Genomic DNA, 11,990 nt, shown 5'->3' with positions numbered 1-11,990 from the left:
CCCATTTCCCCACCCCACCCCAACCCCTACCCCAACCCCTCCCCATTTCCCCACCCCTACCCCGCCACATGTCCCCACCCTACCCCAACCCTCCCCCATTTTCACACCCCTCCCCATTTCCCCACCCCTGCCCCAACCCTTCCCCATTTTCACACCCCTCCCCATTCCTCTCCATTTCCCCACTCCTACCCAACCCTTCCCCATTTCCCCACCCTAACCTCTTCCCCTCCCCATTTCTCCACCCCTACCCCAACCCCAACCCCTCCCCATTTCCCCACCCCTACCCCTCCCCCATTTCCCAACCCTTCCCCCACTCCCACGCCCCTCCCCTTTCCCCATTCGCACCCACCCCTTCCTTTTCCCCATTGCCCTTAATACTACCCCTCATTCCCACCGCTCAGAAATTACCCCAACGTTTCCCCCTCCCCCAAGATTTCCCAGTTCATTTCCTCCTCCCGCTTGCTCCGACCCACAACGCCTTGACCTGACTGTCACCCTCCAGGCCTCGCCCCGTCGCCCTGCCCAGCTTCGGCTCCCGGAGCGTTCCTGTCTCGGGCGGAGCTTGAGGCAAGGCGGAAGCGGCGGGGCGCGGGCGGATGGCAGGCACCGGAGGCAGCGGCATGGTCGGCACTGAGCACCTATTTAAGGTGCTGGTGATCGGGGAACTGGGTGTCGGCAAGACCAGCCTCATCAAGCGCTACATCCACCAGCTCTTCTCCCAGAACTACCGCGCCACCATCGGCGTCGACTTCGCCCTGAAGGTCCTGCATTGGGATTCCAACACTCTGATCCGCCTCCAGCTCTGGGACATTGCAGGTAGGGAGTGCAGAGTGAGTGAGAACGTTCGAGTGTGGAGTGGAGGTGGGGGCAGAGATCGGAGGCGAGGGATGGCAAGGTGAAGTAGGAGGCAGAGAGTGGAGTGGGGGTGGGGGCAGAGATCGGAGGCGAGGGATGGCAAGGTGAAGTAGGAGGCAGAGAGTGGAGTGGGGGGGAATATTACAGTATATGAAACTTTAAATAAATAATTGCAGATAATGGAAACCTAAAATAGAGGCATAAAGGAGGGGCAGAAAGTTGAGTTGAGGTGGAGTACAGTGAAGGAGGGGGTAGTAGGCAAAGGGCAGTGGGAGGGCAGTTGGGGTGTGGTGGTGAATGGGAGTGGAGGAGGGGGGAGTGGGAGGCATGGAGAGACAATAGAAGAGTGGTCCATGGAGGGGGAGACCGTGAGGAGGACAGCAAAGAGTGTGGGAGGAGGTGGGCAGTAGAGAGTGCGGAGGAAGGGGCAGGGTGCAGAGATTGAGGAAGAGAGGGGGTACCATCAATGGGCAGTGGAGTGTAATACAGTAGGAGTATAGGGAAGGTAACAAATTGGAGTGTGTATGGGTTGAGAGAGAGAAGGAACAGGTGGTCAGTGGGCATTGAGAAAGAATAGAAGGAGACAGGGCAAGAGAGAGGAATGATCTCAGAGGCCATGTCAAGGGGCAGCAGAGGTGGGGGAAGAGGGGTTGAGGGTAAAAGTGCAGAAATGGGCTTGGTTAGGCAAAGCAAGAGGAGGGATATGGAGGAGAGGGATGATGAGGGAGTGGAGCAATGGAAGGATTGTTGCAGGTAAAGGACACAAGGGGAAAACTGGAGAGGTGAGGTGAAGAGAAGGGAGAGGGATGGCCATGGGCAGGGAGGATTGGAGAGAGAGAAGGGCAGGAGGGAGGAGAGGAAATTGACAGAGGAGGGGATAGAGATGGAGGAAGGGAGCGTGTTGGAAAGGGGAGGGCTGGGAATGAGAGCACAAAAGGGATGGGAGGAGAGGGGAGGCTGGGAATGGTTGGAAGAGCACGACGAGAAGGCAGGGAGGGGAGCATATTCGCGTGCCGACTAAATATACAGTGTTTGCGTCTGTGAAGAAATTCTGGAAACGTGTGGGGAAATAGTTCATCCTTAAGAAGGTGATACGGTGCAGAGTCCGTGAGCTGTACCCTCCCCCTCTCCCACTGAGACAAGAACACAGGTTCCCAACCTTTTTTTATGCCATGGATCCCTCCCACTAACCGAGGTGTCCGTGGGCCCAGGGTTAGGAACTCCAGGTCAATCATGTGGATTGTAGCTTCCATAGCTCCTGTTTTGCCACTGCAGCCAGCTGAAAGCCTCTGTCCCTGGCCCTGCTTTCCCAGTGATGTCCCAGCAGCTGTTGACATTCCTTAACATCTGGATGTTGTGATGGTGCATGTCCCTACAGCCAACACCCCTAGTGAGTTCAGGCAAAGTAAAACCCCATCGTCAGTTGTGGGAATAACCGGTTTGGTGAAGTGTCTGGGAGATGAATTTTTGTTCTTTCCCTGTGACATTTAGTTCAGCTGAAAGATTTGTCAATCCAAGTCACATTTAAGAATTCACTCTTTGGAATGAGGGATCGGAATGGCAAATTTCCCTCCCTTATAGAACGGTGGTAAATCAGTTGAGTTTTTACAGCTATTCAAAGCCTGTGGGATCATTTACCGATATTAACTTCCTATTTCTAGATTTCTGTAAATTATTGTTTAGTTAAGGCAAAATGTCATTTTAGTCCAGTCTGTTTTATGTATGTGACTTTTGATCGGAGGCATTGTAGCTGGCTTTTAACTATTCCTTGTAGTACCCCCCCCCCCACGGAGGCATTGTAGCTGGCTTTTAACTATTCCTTGTAGTACCCCCCCCCCCCCCCAAAAAAAGCCGGTTTTCAATTACTGTGTAGCACTCACAAACCTGGAGGGAATTGGCTTGCTACTATATAACCCACGTATTGTACAGGTGGGGACTGAAATATACTAATCTCCCACTCCCTTTCATTTGCACTACAAATTCCACTCTCCCATTTTCTGCAGCTACTGGCTCCATCCCTCTCCCTGTTCCTTGAACTGGTGTTCCTTTCAGTCTCGGCCACATTTTCTGTCCATACCAAAAATTCACTTCCTTTTGGTAACTAAAGCCTGTCTCCACTTCTGCTTTGGTTCTTTTACTTCCCTATCATGTATAGGGTCAGCTGTACCGATTCCCTTACACAGGGCACCTTTTCATAAAATCAAGTTCATCTAAACAACTATTGAGTCAACATCTCTTTCCTCACTGATCTACACTGGCTCCTAGCCCTGAGAGGCCTCCTTTCTTCCTCGTATCTTCCAGCTCCCGTTCGTCGTACAATTCTGATCCCTCTTGCCAAATAATAGCTTTCTTTGGCATAACAGAGAGTGCTGGAATCACTCAGTAGGTCGGACAGATCTATAGCTTTATCTTTCCCTTTGAGATTTGGATTGATGAATTGGAACTGGGAAAAAAAATTCATTTAATTCTCTCCTTCTCACCCCCATTTTCTTTACATCATAAAACTCCTAATCTTTAATTTTTTCTGGCCTTGATGTAATGTCCTTGCTTTCTTTTTATCTATCTCTATAGATGTTCTCAAACCCAAGTATTTCAAGCATTTTTTTAAAATTCCATCAGTATTACAAATGGTGGTATTTGATTATTGAAGATCTGTCTTGATTTCTATCATAATGCTGGGTCCTGGTCTGTTTTGTACTTGGGGTTATGCATGTAAAACTTTATGGTGCAGGTCTAGCTGCAGTAATTGGACCGAGGTATAGTGTACCAGACTGCCAATGCTACTATATTGAACTACAGCTCTGAGACTGTTCAACAGTCAACTAAGATTTGTCTCTTCATAGCTCTGCTTTGGTAATAAATTTACTTTGGAACTTAACTTCGATCTTTGGTTCAGTTGTGAATGTACCTGCATAAAGCTGTTAATGTGGGAACATTGAAAGAGTCGAGCCTCTTTCATCATTGAGTAATGTTTGCATTGATATTGTATAGGACTACCCAATCGGAATTTCAAAATGAGTTTGTCTTGGGCACTAATATAATCATATAGAGGAACAATGACAAACAGCTGGTTGATGGTGTAGTGGCATCAGCTCAAGACTTTGAAGCAAAATGGTCCCAAGTTCAAACCCAGCCAGCTCCTTGCACGCTTTCTGTCCGTGCTGGGTTAAGGTTGAGTTAGCAACTTGGCCTTGTAAAAGAACAGACAAGTGTTAAAGAAATGGCAAAGTTGCCACCCCGATGCACCACAAAGGCGCGGAGAGGAGCGACAATGGAAAGTGCACTTGCAGTAATGTCACAGGCACTTGGGTACAATATATAAGTTGTACAACTTGCACAATACGGTAAAAATTCTGAAAAGTTATGCAAAAAAAAAAGACACACAGATGTATGCACGATAGCGTAAGAGGAGATCTGAAGTGGCTGATTGGGGTTGTGCTGGTCATTTTGTCCATGGTTGATCCTTCAGTACATGAAGCATCAATACCAGAAATGCATAATGTGCTCCAGCCAAATCTGTCAAAATTCTTCAGCTACATATATTATGAACTTGGGGAAATGAAGTAATGCATGTGGCAAAGGGAATAATGAGTGCAAAGGAGGATAATTGGCATTAAGTTACTGGTGAGAGTGTGATCTGAAGGAAAATTACAGAAATTTTATCATGGGTAGATAATTGAAAGGTAAAGGGTGACACACACTTGAATGGCTAACAGAGCTGCTGTGTCAGCACTAGAGACACAGGTTCAGCCCTGTAATCAAATGGGTTTCCTCAAAGTGCTCTGGGATCTTCCTACATCCCAAAAATGTTTGCATTAGCAAATTAATTGACCACTGTAAATTGCTCTGAATGCGTAGGTGAGTGGTGGAAACTGGGGGTGGGAAGACAGGCTGGGGAGTTAATGAGAATTTGAGGTGAATAACATAGGATTAATGCAGCAGGGTGGTTGATGTTTGGCAAAGGGCCCTGTTCCCATGTTCTAGCTCAACGTGATACTAATTAGAGAGTTGAGATTTTTCTCAAAAAAATAACTCTGAAAGAGGAAATCAGAGTAGAGGCCAAAAAACAGGAAATGAATAAATTACCTTTTCGGTGATCGTGCAACAGGTAAAAATGTCTTGTGAATTGCAAAACTGAGTGTGAGGAAATAGCTGTATCTGTTTGTGTGTTGGGAGGGAGTGTCAGGGAGGAAATTAAGTCTGATGTCAGGTGTAACAGCAAGAGTTGAAATGAATGTTGAAGTCACAAAGGATTAGTAGTCACTTAGGGGTATAGAAAGTCAGCAGAGGAAAAGACATTGAGAAATTTGTTTGAGAGTAAACATGAGGGGTGAGGAGTGGAGCAAGGTGAGACTCTGAAAGGAGAAGTTCCCGTAGATCAACAAGGCATTTTGGGAAGGGTCAATCATGGAAATTCCAGTTCAGCAGGAATGCAATCGGGAAAAGTTAATCATGGCACTTAATTAAGGCCCAAAATGTGAATGTGATCAACTGTAACAAGTTCAGGAACGTAAGTTCTTGGCAAAAGGATAATGCTATGATAGTCATGGGGGATTTCAACATGCAGGTTAATTGGGGAAAATCAGATTGGAAGTGGATCTCAGGAGAGTGAGTTTGCTGAATGCCGACAAGATTTTAGAGCAATTTGTCACTGAGTCTTCTAGGGGATCAGGTGTTAAATTAGGTGTTAAGTAATGAACTGGAGGTGATTAGGGAGCTTAAGGTAAAAGAACCCTTAGGAGATAGTGATCATAATATGATTGAGTTCAACTTGAAATTTGATAGGGAATAAGTAGAGTCCGATGTAGCAATATTTCAGTGGAGTAAAGGAAATTACAAGGGTATGAGAGAAAAGTTGGCCAAAGTAAATTGGAAGGAGATGCTGGCAAGGATTACAGCAGAGCAGCAATGGTGTGAGTTTCTGGGAAAAGTGAGGAAGGTGCAGGATAGAAGTATTCCAAAAAAAAAGGAAATACTCAAATAGCAAAATAGTACAAGCATGGCTGACAAGGGAAGTCAACACCCATGTAAAAGCAAAAGAGACGGCACACAACATAGCAGAAAGTAGTGGGAAAATAGAAGATTGAGAAGCTTTTAAAAACCTACAGAGAGCAAGTGAAAGAATCATTAGGAGGGAAAAGATGAAATATGAAATAAGCTAGCAAATAATATCAAAGTGGATAGTAAACACTTTTTCAAGCGTGTAAAAAAAAAATAAAAAAATAAAAGAGAAATGTGAACAGATTTAGAACAGCTAGAAAATGAGGCCAGAGAAATAATAATGGGGGACAAGGAGATGGCAGATAAACTAAATGAATATTTTATATGTCTTCACTGTGGAAGACACTAGTAGTGTGTCAAATGTCGAAGGGTGTGAGGGAAGAAAAGCGACTGCAGTTACAAGGGAGAAGATGCTCAAAAAGCTGAAAGACCTAAGGGTACCTAAGTCACCTGGACCAGATGAACTGCACCCTAGGGTTTTGAAAGAGGTAGAGATTGTGGGGGCATTTGTAATGATCTTTCAAAACTCATTGGACTCTGGTATGGTGCCAAAGGACTGGAAAATTGCAAATGTCACTCCACTCTTTAAGAAAGCAGGAAGGCAGCAGAAAGGAAATTGTAGAGCAGTTAGCCTGACCTCAGTGGTTGGGAAGATGTTGGAGTCAATTGTTAAGGATGAGGTGATGGAGTACTTGATGACACAGAACAAGATAGGACAAAGTCCTTAAGGTAAAATCTTGCCCGGTGAACCTGTTGGAATTCTCTGAGGAGATTACATGTTGGATAGATAAAGGGGTTGCAGTGGATGTTGTATATTTGGACTTTCAGAAGGCCTTTGACGAGGTGCCATACGTGAGGCTGCTTACCAAGTTAAGAGTCCATGATAGTACAGGAAGGTTGCTGGCATGGTTAGAGCATTGGCTGATTGGTAGGAGGCAGCAAGTGGGAATAGAAGTATCCTTTTCTGGTTGGCTGCCAGTAACTAGTGGTGTTCCGCAGGGGTCAGTGCTGGGACAGCTTTTTATGCTGTATATCAATGATTTAGATGGTGGAATAGTTGGCTTTGTTACCAAGTTTGCAGATAATACAAAGATTGGTGAAGGGCCATGTTATGTGAATTAAATCACCAGAGAGAGGTTACTGGTAGATACAAAGCAGCTTCTTTATTCGACAAAACAAGGTACAGCAGGCATACGGAGACCCTTTCGGTAGAAAGGTCTGCTGGCCCAATGTGGGGCTCGATATTTATTTGCTAAACACAAAGAACAATTCATATTTACTAAGTATAGACAATGCTTTCTTTTGAAGCTACATACAGACTTCACACCTGATTACATTCATCCCACAGACACCAGTAGGTCTGCGCTGGTATTCACAGCTTTTAGGAAATGCATTGTCAAGGAACAGAAGATTGGTAGCCAAAGCCATTTACTAAGTGTAAATTGACCTAAACCCAAAAATTACTCTAACAGGCCAAGAAGTGTTGAGGAAACAGGTAGGCTGAAGAAGGATTAGGACAATGGGCAAGAGAGTGACAAATGAAATACAGTGTTGGAAAATGCATGGTCGTGCACTTTGGTAGTAGAAATAAATGTGCAGACTATTTTCTATATGGTGAGAAAATCCAAAAATCTGAGATGCAGAGGGACTTGGGAGTCCTTGTGCAGAACATCCTAAAGGTTAACTTGCAGGTAGAGTCGATGGTGAGGAAGGCAAATGCCATGTTAGCATTCATTTCAACAGGTCTGGAATACAAGAGCAGGGTTGTGAAACTGAGGCTTTATAAGGCACTGGTGAGGCCTCACCTTGAGTATTGTGAACAGTTTTGGGCTCCTCATCTAAGAAAAGATGATCTGGCAATGGAGAGGGTTCAGAGGAGGTTCACAAGGATGATTCTGGGAATGAAAGGGTTATCATACAAGGAACATTTGACATCTCTGGGTCTGTACTCACCAGAATTTAGAAGGATGAGGGGGGGAATCTCATTGAAACCTTTGGAATATTGAAAGGCCTAGACAGAGTAGATGTGGAAAGGATGTTTCCCATGGTGGGGGAGCCTAGGACAAGAGGGCACAATCTCAGGATAGAGGGGCATCCATTTAAAACAGAGTTGCAGAGAAATTTCTTTCGCCAGAGGGTGGTGAATTTGTGGAATTTATTACCACAAAGCAGCTGTGGAGGCCAGATCATTGGGTATATTTAAGGCAGAGCTTGATAGGTTCTTGATTGGACATGGCATCAAAGGTTATGGGGAGAAGGCCGGGGAGTGGAGTTGAAGAGAGGATAAAAGGATCGGCCATGATTAAATAGCAGAGCAGATTTTGTATCCTGTGGAAATGAAGAGGTCAGGATGATGGGCCTGATTGAATTAAGGTGGAGGACGCCGATGTGCAGCATAAAATTTGAAAAAGCAGTAGTTGTATGAGTACAATTATGAAGAAAGTACAGCAGCACCTTTACTTCCTTAGGAGTTGGTGAAGATTTGGCATGACATCTAAAACTTTGACAAACTTTATAGATGTGTAAGGTAGAATATATTGACTGACTGCATCACAGCCTGATACGGAAAAACCAATGCCCTTGAATGGAAAATCCTAAAAAAAATACAGCCAAGCCCATCATCAATAAAACCGCCCCCATCCATCATGGAGCACATGTACAGAATGGGTTGTCGCAGGAAAGCAGCATCCATCATCGGGAACCCCACCACCCAGGTCATGCTCTCTTTTAGCTGCAGCCAACAGTAAGTAGGTACAGGAGCCCCAGGACTCGCACCACCAGGTTTAGGAATAGTTACTATTCGTGAACCAGAGAGGCTAACTGCTCTACTTCACTTGCTCCATCATTGAACTGTTCTCACAATCTTTGGCTCACTTTCAAGGACTCTTCATCTCATGTTCTTGATATTTACTGTTTTTTGTTTATTATTAGTATTACTTCCTTTTTTATTTTCTATTTGCACAGTTTGTTGTCTTTTGCACATTAGTTGTCCACCCTGTTGGGTGTGATCTTTCATTGACTCTATTATGGTGATTGGATTTAATGAGCATGCCCACAAGAAAATGACTCTCAGGTTGGTATATGTGTTGTATATGTACTTTGATAATAAATTTACTTTGAACCTCTGAGTGTTTTGTTTTATAGTTTGTGTATAGATTCTATACCAATAAAAAGATTAATCAAATTGTTATTTTTGTATTGCATTAATGTTTGTTTCTTTTTTGGCTGCAATAGGTCAGGAACGATTCGGAAACATGACAAGGGTTTATTACAAGGAAGCAGTTGGAGCTATTGTGGTCTTTGATGTATCTCGGCGATCAACATTTGACGCTGTTGTGAAATGGAAGGATGACTTGGACAAAAACGTGAAGCTCCCCAATGGGAAGCCAATCCCTGCCGTGCTTTTAGCAAACAAGTGTGATCATCAGCAGTGGGACGGTTTGGAGAATAATCAAACCTCAATGGACCGCTACTGCAAGGAAAATGGTTTTGTAACTTGGTTTCAAACTTCGGCAAAGGTTAGTGACAATAAGTGCTTGTCTGGAGCACAAGATAATCTTGTTTATGCCTGGCTTTTGATTACTGATTCAGTGTCAACTTTGGCTGAATGGAATCAGAGGTTTGTTTCTTGTTCTCTGGAAATGCAGAACTATTGAAAGGGCTGTCTGTTGGATTAGATATTGAATCAAAGTTCTGTGTGGTACTTGATCAGCATAGGATAGGGGCATTTTCCTGGTGTCTTGGCAACATTTCTCCCCCAGTTAAGCAAAAATTTTGATAATATACTTCCTTGGACCCGGCTACGTGCAAACTGTCAGCCATATTATAATGGTGTCTCCACATCATAGCTGTTTTATTAGAAACAGTGCCTCAGAATATCCTGAGATCTTGAACTGCACTGTACATGCAAATCTGCTTATTGTTGGTGTCATCACCACTGAAGTTACCACAGGAGAAAGTTATTTTCTAATTGGTAATTGGTTTATTTTTGTTACCTGGACTGTGATACAGTGAAAATCTTTGTTTTGCATGCATCCATACAGCTCATTTCAAAAATTAAGTATATTGAAGTAGTACAAAGAGAAAGGCAAAAGTAGAATGCAGAAAATACTCGCAGTAGCCACTTTGTTAGGTACTTCCTGTACTTAATAATGTGGACTCTGTGTGCATGTTCATGGTCTTCTGCTGCTGTAGCCCATTCATTTCAAGATTCAACGTGTTGTGTGTTCAGAGGTGCTATTCTGCACACTACTCTTGCAACGTGTTACTGTCACCTTCCTGTCAGCTTGAGCCTCGTCATTCTCTTCTAACCTCTCTCATTAACAAGGTATTTTTTCCACAGAACTGCCCCTTACCGGATGTTTTTTGATTTTTTTTTGGCAGCATTCTCTGTAAACTCCAGAGTCTGTTGTGCATCAAAATCCCAGGAGATCAGCCATTTCCTGAGATACTCAAACCATCTCTCTGGCACCAACGATCACTCCACGGTCAAAGTCACTTAGATTGCATTTCCTCCCCATTCTGAACAACAACTGAGCCTTTTGTCCATGTCTGCATGCTTTTACACATTGAGTTGTTGCCATGTGATTGGCTGATTAGATATTTACATTAATGAGCAGGTGTAGCTAATGAAGTGGCCACTGAGTGTAGTGTTACAGTATAAGTGTAGTGCAGGTAGACAGTAAGCACAAGGACGACAGTAGATTGTGAGATCAGGAGCTCATTGAGCTCATCTTTATCGTACAAGAAGTCTCTTTAAGCATCTTGTAACAGTGGGTTAGAAGCTGTCATTGATGCTGGCAGTGTAGGTCTTCAAGCATTTGTATCTTCTCTCCAAAGGGGTGGTGGTGGTTGGAAGAGTGAATGACCGGGGTGAGGATGCTCTTCCACCGCTTTCCTGAGACAGTGGGAAGTGTGGACAGAGCCCATGGACGGGGCTTGTTTTCACGATGGATTGAGCTAAGTCCACATGTCTGCAGTTTTTCTGCAGTCTTGGGCAAAGCATTTGCCATACCAAGCCGTGATGCTTCTGCACAGGATGCTTTCTATGGTGCGGTTATAATAATTGGTATGGATCAATGGGAACGTGCCAAGTGACCTTGGCACTCTAAGGAAGTAGAGGTGCTGGTATACTATCCTAGCCATGGCATCTATAAGGTTAGAGCAGGACAAGCTCTTGGTGATATTTACACCAAGAAAAATGAAGTTCTCATCCACCTCCATTAATACTCCATTTTGCCGCTACTATCAGAAAGATGGTTGAGAAGCCTGAAGTCCCACACCAACAGCTTCAAGAACAGCTACTTCCCTTCAACCAATCAGCTCTTGAACCACCCTGCACAAACTCTGTGTCAAGAACATGACCATTTTGCACTCCAGTTGACCTTATATGGTCTAATTGTATTCCCTCCTGTATAATTTCTTGTGAAAGTAAAGTCTGATGTAGCAGTGTTTCAGTGGAATAAAAGAAATCATGGTGGTATGAGAGAGGAGTTGGCCAAAGTAAACTGGAAGGAGATGCGGGCAGGGATGACAGCAGAGCAGCAATGACGTGAGTTTCTGGGAAAAATGTAGGTGGTGCAGGATAGATGTATTCCAAAAACAAAGAAATACTCAAATGGCAGAATAGTACAACAGTGGCTGACAAGGGACGTCAAAGCTAATGTAAAAGCCAAAGAGAGGGCACACAGCAAAGAAGCGGAAAGATAGAGGATCGGGAAGCTTTTAAAAACCTACAGAGAGCAAATAAAGAATCAAGAAAGAACAGATGAAATATGAAAGCAAGCTAGCAAACAATATCAAAGTGGATAGTGAAAACGTTTTTAAGTATGTAAAAAAAAAATTAAAGAGAGATGAGAGTGGATACAAGACCACAAGAAAATGAGGCCAGAGAAATAATAACAGGGAAAAGGAGATGGCAGGTGAACTAAATGAGTATTTTGCATCAGTCTTCACTGTGTAAGACACTAGCAGTGTGCCAGATGTTGAAGGGTGTGAGGGAAGAGAAGTGAGTGCAGTTACTACTACAAGGAGAAGGTACTCAAAAAGCTGTAAGACCTCAGGGTCACCTAGGCCTGATGAACTGCACCCTAGGGTTCTGAAAGAGGTAGCGATAGAGATTATGGTAGCATTAA

General features: G+C 44.1%; 1 protein-coding gene across 1 annotated transcript in view; it reads left to right on the top strand.

Annotated features, from left to right (window-relative positions):
- The first annotated feature begins 503 nt into the window (after positions 1-503).
- The window catches only part of LOC140730687 (ras-related protein Rab-32-like), a 35,730-nt gene continuing 24,243 nt past the window's right edge, over positions 504-11,990 (top strand). Inside the window, exons 1-2 of the mRNA XM_073051469.1 lie at positions 504-816; positions 9,091-9,374. Coding sequence (XP_072907570.1) covers positions 597-816; positions 9,091-9,374 — 504 coding nt within the window. The 5' untranslated portion in view covers positions 504-596. The remainder of the gene's footprint in view (positions 817-9,090; positions 9,375-11,990) is intronic.

Source organism: Hemitrygon akajei, chromosome 7 (genome assembly GCF_048418815.1).
Source record: "Hemitrygon akajei chromosome 7, sHemAka1.3, whole genome shotgun sequence".
Classification (NCBI taxonomy): domain Eukaryota; kingdom Metazoa; phylum Chordata; class Chondrichthyes; order Myliobatiformes; family Dasyatidae; genus Hemitrygon; species Hemitrygon akajei.
Note: the sequence above shows the minus strand (reverse complement) of the source record. Positions and strands in the feature narration are given on the sequence as shown.